At 50.4% G+C, this 12,887-nt stretch overlaps 3 protein-coding genes across 3 annotated transcripts; all 3 read left to right on the forward strand.

The window, feature by feature from the left end:
- Positions 1–296: 296 nt before the first annotated feature.
- On the forward strand, positions 297–573 carry VTN31DRAFT_2299 (uncharacterized protein; the record flags this gene model as incomplete). The annotated part of the gene is made up of 2 exons (XM_069402451.1): positions 297–336; positions 389–573. 2 exons carry the CDS (start codon positions 297–299, stop codon positions 571–573), a joined length of 225 nt encoding a protein of 74 aa, XP_069257395.1.
- Positions 574–2,590: 2,017 nt separating this feature from the next.
- Positions 2,591–5,062, forward strand: VTN31DRAFT_2300 (uncharacterized protein; the record flags this gene model as incomplete). Its single annotated transcript, XM_069402454.1, has 2 exons — positions 2,591–4,873; positions 4,928–5,062. The coding sequence occupies 2 exons, from the start codon at positions 2,591–2,593 to the stop codon at positions 5,060–5,062; spliced, it is 2,418 nt and encodes an 805-aa protein (XP_069257396.1).
- A 3,128-nt stretch (positions 5,063–8,190) lies between these two features.
- VTN31DRAFT_2301 (uncharacterized protein) lies at positions 8,191–9,839 on the forward strand (the record flags this gene model as incomplete). Its single annotated transcript, XM_069402455.1, has 6 exons — positions 8,191–8,316; positions 8,374–8,749; positions 8,805–8,922; positions 8,978–9,045; positions 9,095–9,125; positions 9,188–9,839. 6 exons carry the CDS (start codon positions 8,191–8,193, stop codon positions 9,837–9,839), a joined length of 1,371 nt encoding a protein of 456 aa, XP_069257397.1.
- Positions 9,840–12,887: the final 3,048 nt, after the last annotated feature.

Genomic DNA, 12,887 nt, shown 5'->3' on the forward strand with positions numbered 1-12,887 from the left:
CTTGTTCTGGGGATGCTGCTCACTCTCTGCTCACACTCTGTGCTCATGTGAGGACAAGTGGACTACCCTCCGGAGTACCCTAACCCTAAAGACAAACTAACTAAGTTAGGAAAAGCGTAACTAAATATAGGAGCAACCATTCCATAAAAGGAAATATCTAAGGCGATCGCGCGATGCGTCAAACGTGTTTCGATCTGGGCAATCGACGCGTCGCGCGACGCCACAACCGAACCACTTCAATCTTTGATAAACAGTTGGACTCTCAGGACCTGTTCGACTCAACATCATATGCTATCATGACGTCCGAATCTATTCGTCCCCGGGGACGGCCTGCACGTACGTCAATGCCGCCTGAGCAATTTGACCCAATTGCTGAATGTCCCTGCAGACACTCCCGGAACGACAATCCTGACATACACCCCCGACGGAAAACGCGTGATTACTGCTGGTTCCAACTCCGCGATCCGCATATACACCGTTGGTCAAGATGGAGAGCCGACGACCGTTGACGAGGGAGTGGAGGGACACTTCGGAATCGCAGCGACGGTGGGGAACACTGTCACAACGACGTGATCCGGAGGATGAGAGATGCTGACGGGGGATAGAATGACTCGTTTATTATGGGCGCGGAAGATGGCACCGTTTGGCGCTACAAGATCGAAACTGGGAAGATGGATGAGTTGCTCGTGCGGTGCGCGCTGCCTGTTCTCCGTCCTTGCTTTCCCCCTGATTTCCTTTCTGTTTTTCTGATCGCGATGGGCATTGGCACCCTCCGAACGAATGTGGCTTAGGACGACGGTCGCGCTTAGATCCCCAGCATATCTCCAAGTCAGGGATGAGCTTCTTGGCCTGCCCAGGTCTGTACTTTTCCTGCGTTTTTTTGTCGCCTTAGGATCGTTCATCTTCAAGCTTACCGCTCTCTTGACATGCCAATAACAAAGTTGGATCTTCGCATGAGGCCAAACAGATTCCACAGCACTGATCTCCGATTGGTCTTTGTCTATCGCGAAACAGGTCGGTTCAAATCCCCAACTTTTGAGGCGCTCGAGAAACCGGCAGAGAACATAACCAGTCGCACCAGGTTCGGCACGGCGAGGATTTTTACCAGTAGAATTCTCCCCAGGAGGTCCTGTAACCTCTACCAGCCAGTATCCAAGTGGAATTCCCGACCCATCGACTTCAGCTAGGACACAGAAAAGGTCCATACCACCATTGTTTGTTCCGTATGTCGCATCCATCACTAGCTGGGTGATGGATTCTGCGAGTTTCCGAATCGCTTCGAGAGAGTAAAAGATCAGTGCCCTAACGTTCATCCAAGGAATGCAGTCATACGCGTCCCGATATCGGTCATCTTCAGACAGGAGAATTGTGGCGGATTTCATTGGGTCAGCGTCTCGCTGCCAAAGCCCGGCATTGGCTCTCTGCCAAAGATAATAAACTTGATGTCGCGTAACATTCTCTGCCTCGGGGAAATCTTGTATTTCGCGGTAAATCTCCGCAGGCGTCTTGGTCGAGACCATTGAGGTGATCAACGCTAGCGCTTCAGGCGACAAACGAATACTCTGGTATGGCTCGTGCCACTCATGGCGGATCGACAGGGAAAGCGTTCGATTTTCGAAACATGGGCGCATGCTAAGCTTGCTTTGGCATGGAAAACGCAGCATGCGACTCGCATCTCGCCGTTTCTCTGGCGCCACTTTTGACTCGTATTTATCAACAAATTTTGCATCTTGGGAACAGTTGTATGAAAAGGTCAAAGTCTGGTGGGTTGTCGCGGTGTGTTTGAAACGAAATCCTCCCTCTTTCCAGATAATCTCAGCGAGATCCGCCATCGCCGCGTTCAGTTGTGATCTTTGGGAATCTTTTGAGCCGACACTACCGGACCCAGAATCAACTGCATTTTCGAAGATGCGGTAGGAACCGAATCTGACTGGGAGTGCGTCCAAGCTGAACGTGTAACTTGCATTCAGAGTCTCATGCTGATCCTGAAAATCGTTTGCATAAGCATGAAATGGGGTAAGCTGGGAGTCCTCCAATTACTCACGGGCCTGTTCCATTTACGGATCAACTTGATGAACTCATCCCAATCGTCAATCTGCAAAGGGCGCTTCTTGCTATGACGCTTGCACGTCTTGTTTCTCTTCCCTTGGTTGTTGAGTAGAAATTCATCAACAGGGAGAAGCTTTTTGCATATTTGGCAATAGTTCTGCTCATATCCTTGAGTGGCCATTGCGGGCGGTCAAAGGAGCAACACAATGAATGGAGAATATTGGCAGTTGAGGTTGCAGTTGAACAAGGAATGTGACAAACCAGGATGGTGGTGGGAGAACGCGTAGGAGGAATCAAAAGGGGAGGTGTAAACAGAAGCGCGCTGCTGACTAAAAACAAATCACGTGGATCAGTGATGCAAATCACGTGAATTTTCATAAATTTAGTTAAGAGGAATATGACTACTACGTGCGCAGTTGGAATGCATCTTGCGGCCTCTTCAAGCATACCATTTCTCACATGATTGGTATGTACGACATTCTGCAGCGAAAACTCAATTGCTGAACCTTGCCTCGCAGTTTGAGGCTGCCATCATATTGCAATGCGATTTGGAAAGACACTGAAGAAATCCATCTACCCCCCATGGGCGGACAAGTACATCGATTACGACAAGCTCAAACAGCTTCTCCGCGAGCGGGACATCGAGAATTCCGGTGACTCTGAGGCGCAGCCATGGACGGATAAAGACGAGGAGGCATTCGTTCATGAATTGATCAATGTGCAGCTGGACAAGGTTAATGCCTTTCAGTCGGAGACGTCGAAACAACTGCGACAGAGGACAGAGGCTTGCGATGCGAAGCTGCGACCGCTGTTGCCGGACGATCAAGGACGCCATGAGGTCGAGGATGAGGAGAAGAGACGCGCGATTGCCTCTGAGGTGCTAGAGGAGCTGGACAGCATCACCAAAGAGGTCAGCGAGCTGGAGAAGTACAGCCGTATCAACTTCACGGGTTTCCTCAAGGCAGCCAAGAAACATGATCGCAAGCGAGGGTCTCAGTACCGCGTGCGCCCGCTGCTTCAAGTTCGGCTCTCGCAGCATCCGTTCAACTCGGAGGACTACTCGCCTCTTCTCAACCGTCTGTCCGCAATGTACACCTTTGCCCGCCAGGTTCTCACCCACGAGCCGGCGGAAACGAAGGCGGTGTCGGGCGGAGAGGGTCGCGCTGCCAACGATGCATACGTCTCTTACAAGTTCTGGGTACATTCCGACAACATCGTCGAAGTGAAGACGCACATCTTGCGACGACTGCCAGTTCTGCTCTACAACCCTACTGGTTCCAAGGAGCTGGATGTTTCCCAACCGGATCCAACTATAACTTCTATATATTTTGACAATCCGCAATTCGACCTCTACAACAAGAAAGTTGCTCGGATCCCCGATGCCGCGTCGTTGAGGTTACAGTGGTCAGGTGATTTGAAGGACAAGCCCGCGATATTCTTGGAGAAAAAGATTGTTACCGACGATCAAAGTGATCGAAACGTTCGGATCCAGCTGAAGGAGAAGCACGTGAAGGAGTTTTTGAAAGGCGAGTATCGCTTCGAGAAGCATATCCACCGCCTCGAGAACCAGGCTCGCGGGGAGTCACATGAAGCAGAGATTCTGAAGAAAAATGTTGAAGTGCTTAGTTCATTCATTCGGGAGAATAACCTGCAACCTATGCTACGAGCGAATTTCCGCCGGACGGCATTCCAAATTCCCGGCGATGACCGCATCCGCATCTCCCTAGACACTGACCTCGCGCTCATCCGGGAGGACGCCCTGGATCCGGAACGGCCGTGCCGGGACCCGGATGACTGGCATCGCAGAGATATCGATGACACTGGCATGCAGTATCCGTTCGAGCCGATCAACGAGAACGAGATTGTCCGGTTCCCACACGCGCTGTTGGAGATAAAGCTGAGACAGGGAGCACGCAATGTCGAATGGTTGAATGATTTGATGGTCTCGCATTTAGTGAAGGAAGCGCCGCGCTTTTCCAAGTTTGTCCATGGGGTGGCCCAGCTGTTCGAAGACAATATCAACACCTTTCCGTTTTGGCTCAGCGAACTGGCGAACGACATCCGACGTGATCCAGAGACTGCGTTTCAGGAAGAGCAAGAACGTCTGGCAAAATTGGCGGAAGACCAAATCGCCGTTGGAAGCTACCTTGGACCACGGGGTAGTCCACAGCAGCAGGGTCTGGCGGGATCGCCCATGTCGCGCATCGGATCCATTTCAGGACCATCCATCATTGATCCAAGAGCCTCCGTATCCGGTCCCGGACGGGAGGTAGCAGCGAAGCAGCAGGCCGAGGCGCAGGCACGAGAGGGTCGAGAGGAGCGAGAACAACGTCAAGACCAACCTGCGGCTCCGGAGGGTCAAAATCGGTCTCGTAGCCCGGGAGGATCGTTCCTCAGCGGACTCGTGCCATCCTTTTCAATGTCTCGCTATGCTCGGGCCCATCGAGCCCAGAAGCAGAAACTGCCTGCCGGAGTCACGCCACCAGAGATCTGGATCAAGGACGCCGGGCCGGTCCGCGTCGAGTCCAAGGTCTGGCTTGCGAACCAGCGGACGTATGTCAAGTGGCAGCATATTGCTATTCTCTTGGCGTCGCTGTCGCTGGCGCTGTATAATGCAGCGGGTGAGGACAATCAGGTAGCGCAGGTGCTGGCCATTGTGTACCTTTCCTTTGCAGCATTTGCTTCCATCTGGGGATGGTACATGTACCAGACTCGAGCACGTCTGATTCGGCAGCGCAGCGGCAAGGACCTGGACAACCTCTTTGGGCCGATTGTGGTGTGCTTGGGGCTTGCAGGGGCGCTTCTACTGAACTTTGTGTTCCGGGTGAGTCATAAATTTCCGCTCTGATTCCAGGGACTGGAAGCTGACGGGATCCAGTATAACGCCACCCTCATGAAAGAACCAAGTGGAACGAACCTGGGGAACAGCAGCATACACCTGGGTTCGACGAACCATTCGCACGAGTCGCCCATGTTAGGAGTAGTCAAACAGGACTCATATCCATTCCGTTGATCATTTTACCTCAACGACGACAGTCTGGGCCTGGTTCCATGTAAATTCATGATGCAGCTATGAAAGAGACGGGTTCGATTTTTCAATGTCAATCAAGTCTAGTTAGTTATAAGTCATGAATTTGATCGTTGAAAGATTTTCTTCGTCCGCAATGCTTCGGCCTTCAATCTCCGTACGAACTATCCAACAATCTTCAGTATTGGGCAGTTGACTTTAGGTGTGACATGGGCCCTGCTGACGCCAATTGTAGATTTTTGTCGATGTGCATGGGCGCAACTGTCAACTGCAGCCGTCATTGTCCCGCCGGAGGAATCTGGGACCTGTGGAGGATTTCCGGCCGCAGACGGGCCGCACAACGTCATTGTGTTCTTGTTTTGAAATCGAGAACCAACAGAGGGCAAAGACACGGAGTCATTCATGCTTGACGATGCTTCTGCGTTGTTCGGGGTTTGCCATTGATCGGAGGGACTTTGCGTGGTGACTGGAGGGATTTCTCGATTGTAGCGATTTATCTGTCGATGACCCCGTTCAGTTGTTGGCCAATGTGCTGCACCTGTCCGTTGCACCTCAGATAGAGGTTTGTGCTTTTGAGCAAGGGATCATGAAATGTAGCAGGGAGCCAGGGTCCATTATGTGCAGTAGTATCGCGAGCTGCACCGAAAATCTTCTCGACACCTCGGTTAGTACCAGCTCTGTATGAGCGCTGTTTCCGTCAGCCCAGCTACTTTGCAAGTCGAACACTTTTATTCACTACAGAGCTCCAAGCTAGTACTGTATCTGAACTCTGGAGCTTCATCGACGATCAATCTGTCGGATGCACGATCCAATCTGTAGTTGACTTGTGGCCAAAGCTTTTGACAGATGGATAGGGTACGGATTTACGGAGTTGTCCGGAGTAGATCCGGTGGTGGAGAGAAGCTGGAAAAGCACAAACTGCAGTCATGATTGATCGACGTGGATTCTTGACGATCGTCCAAACTCTGCAAAGGCGCGATTTTGGGGCGCAACTATTTCATTAATATGAAATAGTATGTACTGAGGCACGGGCCTCTGGAATGACGTATATCAACTAACTCACCAAGAGATCGTATGTAAACAGACAGATCATGATGAATGTCAGCTCCAGTACGGAGTAGGTATGCAATCTGTACCCGAAGGATATTTGGCACAAAAAGTGTCATCTCTGGAGGTTTCTTGATTCCCAAAAGCAAAAATCAAAAAAAAAAAAAAGCGGCACAAGTTGATCGTTACCTCACATGGTAGTATCACCTACTCGCAGGACTCAGAAAACCTTAAAACCCCCTCTCAGTCTCCATTCTTCAGATCCTGGGCCAAAACAACTTACTCGATGCACTTCCAGCCCTCATATTCATCGCAAGTCCTCCATTGTTTATAGGGATGATCAAATCCCCGGATTGCTCTTGAGGCTCTTGGTGTTGGGGTCATTTCTTCATGCAATGCAGGCTGTCAGGCCCCAACAGAGTAAGCGGTGAAAAGAGGTTATTCATCCATCACAATTCATCCAATCAGATGCAGCTATTTACGATACATCATACAAGGTCAAGACGCGAGCCCAACCAAATTTCGGGGTCTGAAACCCATCGGTCAAACTTTACGGTGACGAACCCCTGTCATTTCAGACAAGGGGCAGCCGTCCATCTCATAGGTTCGGGTTGCCAAATTGGTCACCCTCAGACTAAATGCTACTCTTGACTAAATTTAGTAGGGATCTTCAGGAACTAACCGAAAATTCATGGAACAGACCGCACTACTAAAGGTGTGGGTGCATATTATCTGGGAGGTACGTTGCATGCATTTCGACGCCATGGCTGGTTTGGCTGGAGACGGTTAGTTCATACGCGAGTCATGCAAGTTCAACGGGAAGGAGAGCTCGAAAGAATTTTCCCCGCAAACGGGCCGGATTGTGCAGTCGATTCCAGTTGTTTATGCACACTTTACTCCGTACATATGCCAGATGACAGGTATGTACTGTGCTGAGCATAGGAGTTTATAGAATGAACAAGTCACCAAGAGGCAAAGAGATATAATTACTGGGAAGTTGGGACTAAAGACGGATGACCGAACCAAACCAGAGCAAACGGCCGAGCCGAGAGGAACAGCCCCAGAAACGTGCCATTGTGCCAAGCGGTAGGCCTAACCGAGCACACATGGTGTACTGTAAACCATGAACGGAGAATTTCCAGCGTTTTTTTTTTTTTTTCACTGAAGCCTGAGTTCTGAAGGCGTTCCCAGAGCAGGACCGAGGTCAATACCTTCGCCGTTAGCCCGACATCAAACGTGGTCTGCCAAGGCCGAATTGGCCGGCAAGTTGCAACAGACCGAAACCAGGCAGGGTGCTCTCTTTATAGAGTCTTCAGTCTTGTAGTTGTATCCTTCCTTCAAGAACGACGTGTTCTGCAGCCCGATCCAGACCAGCGGCACTGGCGACGTACGAATGACATGGATGGGGTTCGAGGATTGGAGAGTGTGCAATTAGGGCACCAGGCTGGTCCAAGACAATGGGAATTGAAAGCCGAGTTTAAACTTTCAACGTCTGCAGCAGCCATCGACATCTGGCCTACCACTGTGCAAAAACCTTTGAGCTAAAAGGCTCCGCACAGGTCACCATGTCCTGCTGCATCGTGCATTCAGTACCCCATATGGCACGATGGGGTCGCTTACTAGGTTTAACCTAAATCATGGAGGCCTTCCGAGGGCCGAAGTTTATTGCTTTTGGTGCTTCATGGCCCGTGCATTGAGAAAAGATGGCGGTCGAATACTGTACTCCGTACATACTTAGGTTAACTATAACTATTTCGAAAGATGGGGATCGTGAAGATAAATCTGGAAATACTCGTACCCATGAGGTAAACAGACTCCACTGCTCCTGATCTTCGGGCCTGGATCTCGATTCCCGTTTCCACAAACAAAAAGCTCGAGATTTCCTCCAATCTGAGTAAACCTATTTTCAATTGACGAGCCCATGGTTCGCCGGGTCGAGGTTGGATCTCTCGCCGGTCCCAGGGCTGGTCGATCACCATCAACCTACCACCACCATGGTGAGGACGACGGGGAAATCCTTGCCCTCACCTCCGCTGTCGCCGCCGGGGGTGTACGGCCGGGGGTCGATGATTGTAGCAACGCTATGGTGCATGATTGGGATTAGCACGTTGTTCATTGCTGCGCGGCTGTATACTCGCTTCCGGATTCTGAATCGACTGGTTACGGACGACTATGTCATGACCGTTTCGTTGGTGAGGCCCCAAAAGAACTGCTCGATTTGCCTTTGGTTCCCTGGCTAATAAGCATAGGTTTTATGCTACATTTTCAATATCCTCATTACCGTCTCTGTTTATTACGGTCTGAGCCGGCACGCCAACTCGCTTTCCACCGAAAACCTTCGAAAAGCCCTTCTCTACAGCACCGCTGCGTTCTGTCCTGGCATTCTGGGCTTCACTGTCCCGAAACTCGGCATTGTTGCGCTGCTCATCCATCTGATGAATCCAGACACACCAATTCGGGTCTTCCTTTGGTCATTCGTCGGCGGGACCACCGTGTTCACTTTTGGTTGTGTCATCATCCTTTATGCGCAATGCAAACCGTCCAAGGCGGTTTGGACGCCAGATTATCCGGACCCGAAGTGCTGGCCGCCAGAGGTGTTGACGTATTATTCATATGTCGCGGGAGGTACGTTCAAAAATTGTCTGAAATTGGAGGGAGATGAGCAGCTAACAGAGCCCAGCACTCTCGGCCTCCGTAGACCTGTTTCTGGCCATGTACCCAGCGACGGTGATCTGGCGGCTGCAGCTGCATTGGAAGAAGAAGTTGGGGCTGACGTTTGCGCTGGGACTGGGAGTTTGGTACGTTGCTCGCCCAGTAAAAGAAATCTTTCCATTGCTCATCTCTCCAATTCAGGGCATGCGCCGTGTCGATCTACAAAACAACCCGTTTGTCGGGACTAGTCGATGTCAAGGACTTTACATGTAAGCCCACTGGCCAACTCAAGAGGAGTCCCAGCTGACAATTCCTTAGATGGCACCGCAGACATACACTTATGGACGGGGTAATTGCTTTCCCACTCATCATCAGCACCTCTTTCGGATCCAGACTGACAAGAAAACCTAGTATCGAAGCAAACACCATTATCATCGCCTCCTGCGTCCCCACTATCACGCCTCTCCTCGATCGCGTCTTCGGCAAACGCTTCCTCGGCAGCGACCGCAGCGACTCCGTCTCCCGCCGGCCCTCATCCTCCTACCTCCGCCGCAGCGGAGTGAGCCTCTGCGACAAACTCGGCGGCGGTAGCAACCGAAGCAACAGCTATAGCCATGGCCGAAGAGCATCAAAAGCAGCTCCTCCACAACACCATCGTCACCATCGATCAACAACCACCTCGTCAGAGTCATTAAACAACCCATCAGCCCGGATATGGACCACGAGCACGACGACAGAAGACGTCATGCGGGGCGGCGTCGACCATCTTCATTATCATCATCATCATGATACGGAACTCGAAGATCAAAAGACCAAGAACCATATGAAGGTTGTAGCAAAAGATGATGACGACGACGATGATGATGACGTCGAGGCGGGGATTGCGTTAGGAAGGATGACTTCAATACGAAGACGGGATGAGGTGATTGTTCAGTATGAGTCGATATCATCACCTCGGTCAATGGCGGCGGCGGCGGCGCAGATGAATGGGATGAATAGTATGAATCCCGGAGGTACAACGACAACTACGATTAATAGGTCGTCGAAACACATGAGTCGATGACACGAAAAAGGTTTGCATACGATGTGTGTCACGTCTGAGATGTTGTTAGAATCATTCATTGGTATAATCATAATGATTGATACCCCAGCCTGTTTGACAATCTTTTCCAATAACGATCACAAATCAGTGTGTACTACTAGTAGCTGAGCAGAGCGATTCTTTTGTTCATGGGCTGGACGATCATCTCAGCTCAGGCCAGACGTGTGACGCACGCCGGGGCGCGCATTCCCTGGCCACCCCGTCCTCCGTCTTGACATTTTGACTGTCGACTGAATCTGATGACCGTTCTTCGGTGAACTTCTTTTTTTCCCCAGTGTCTTCCAATGCGGCTCCTGAACTGCAGGCATCTCGCCCTCGGTGGTCGCAAAATCGGCAATGTCAAAGTCTTTAATCGTTGTTGCACGATCCTGGGAGCTTTTCGCTACTCTTGGTGCGATCTCTGTGTTCGAATTTTGAATGTCAAGAGAAAACAACGTCTTCAAGGCTTCACAATCGCACCTCCCTGTCCGTTAACGGTCAACTCGAAAACCGATTACTACTATGTCCCTAAATTGACTGCTAAACTCACCAAGTAAAAGTTTTGCTTCTTATAACCACAAACATAACACAGAATCATTTGAGAATGATTTTGGAGATGCCGTTCCTCCCCGAAGGGGGGAGTGGATAGGCGTGATTAGAGGTATTCTGATTCGGTGGACTTTAAATGCTCGAGACGGTTCCGACGAAGATGGCTCGCGACTTAGTGCGGATAGGAAGAGGCTTGCCCTGGATTGCGTCAGGAAGGTAGGAAAGAGACGGCATCAGAATCATGTACGTGTACTGTACAGTAACCATATCTGGCCAGAACAATGTGTCTCAACGAAATGTCCCTAGGTTGACACTTCAACATGCCGAAACTGCGATGCCTTGGAGATTCCATCCATACAATGACAGTCAATGTTGAACGAGTGTCACGAGAAATGACGAGCCACAAACTGATTCAGTCCGCTTTCGCATTCAGTGGTCCGCTTTCAAGTGTTCTTCGAATATGCCCTTGTATACCTAGATGTGTTGGTTGATCAATGTGTCTTTGACACATCGAAGCCATAATCCACCAGTCGTCCGATTTCCAGCAGGGCTTTACTCTGTCCTTTGCACTCATGCATCCAGGCACATAAGAGCAACTTTCATCCTGGTGGAAGAAAAGCAGCGACATCAGTCTCGCGGAAACATTCACTCAGATCTTCTAGGGTTAGGATTATCGTACCATTTGCGCTCTCGACACAGAACGGGATTCGGTGCACTATGTATTATCTGAGTAGGGGAGGTGGTTTGACTCCGTCCTTCTGCACTACACCATATTCCGTTTGTCGTTTGTTGTATCCTTCGGCAAGGATGCATTGTGCTGCGCTTCTCTCCGATGCGCGTAAGATGTTCTCCTACGAAGATGTTCCCTCTTGAAGGTTCATCCGCAATCTCTTTCATAAGGTGTGCATTCTGATATGTTCTACTGCTTTCGGCTTCGGCTGGCATCTCTCTCTCCCTCTTCCAGAAGACTTCACAATTCTTCTACTGATCCATGCGAACAAAGCCCATACTGAATACTTTGGACTTGGACTTCGTTTGACTTCTTTAAATCCACACCTCAAGCTCAAGTGCAGAGTTTGAAGTAGGAGAAGGAGTTGTCTTTCGCTAACCTGCTTCGTCTTCTCATGCCCCATATTCAAAATACTTATTGTTACCATCCCTCCCCCGCAACGAGGACGACGAAGACGACCTTGGCGTATTGGGAAAACCCTAATCGAGGCGACGAGGCCCTCTTTCGTTTCAGGGCGTGCGCCCACCAGCGCAGATCACCAGTAGAGACTTCAGTTTCGAGCCTTCAGGAGCACCAAAAGCTCCATATCTCAGCACCATACTAATGTCACGTGATTCATATTGCCCTAGTCAGGACGGGTACTCCATAACCATCAGCTCCAATTAAATTTCTGGTCGAGGAGAAAAACTGCAGATTCTTCCAACATTGACAGGGTGAAATATCATTAGGCATAACATTGAAACTCTACGTCCAGCTCGTACGCCAGAGCGTGAGCATTTTGCAGATTTTCGACGTGAAGAGTTCCAGGGTCGTCCTCCAGCGTCCAACGTATCAATCGCGAACATCGGAATAGGATATGCATTTCACGGCAGGGCATTTTTGGTCTAATCACGGAAGACTACTGGCATTTTGAGCGGAACATTTGAACAGAGAAAGTCGCGTCCATACTGGTTGTACTCTGCTTGAGGCTTTCCTCTTCCACATCTTCTGGCCACTATGAGTTCTCGTTCGTTCACCCGATAACTGGCCAGTAACGCTCAATGACAGTAGCGGGGAAGAATGTACGGGCCGATCGGGTTGTTTTTGATGACAGAGTCACTTCTCCGACCCAAACGTGGGAATCGTCAAGATGTGTACTCAAGGACTCGACCTCCCCTATGCATGCACATTGTATAAATCACAGAGAACGAAACGTGGGTATCAAGAAAATTTCTCTGCTCTCAATCAACACGCGCCCTTCAACACGCCTTTGGAAAGCTTTACATCGCGCCTTGAGGTTCCGCTATCTTCGACAAAACTCTCCCAGTCGGTATGGCTAGCAACGGTCAGCGGACCACGACTCCCCCAACACGGGCAGCAACCAGCCCAGATCCCCATTTTCCACACTCTCGAGCTTTTCAACCTAGTTCAATGCGGGAACTCAACGCCTTATGGGCTTTGAATCATTCCTACGCCGGGTTGAAATATCCTCCTTTTCTTTTCGAAGAATTACTCCCGGCGGTCCATCGGACCATTAACCTCCAAAAACTCCGGCAACGACACTCCCGGTTATCTCACCCGCCCTCGGGTCCGCGATTGTCCTGTAAATCAACCTCCACCTCAAGAAACTGGCTTCGTTGTGCGAGCGACGCGAGATAAACGTCTGCCCTGGCGTGATAGATGCGGAGAAGGCCGGCCTGATTGGTCCGATTGTCAGCACGCCGCACCTCCCAGTCGAAGACCTTATCCTGACCGCGGACACTTTTGATTAT

Source organism: Thermomyces dupontii (assembly GCF_041956625.1).
Source record: "Thermomyces dupontii strain NRRL 2155 unplaced genomic scaffold VTN31scaffold_11, whole genome shotgun sequence".
NCBI lineage: Eukaryota > Fungi > Ascomycota > Eurotiomycetes > Eurotiales > Trichocomaceae > Thermomyces > Thermomyces dupontii.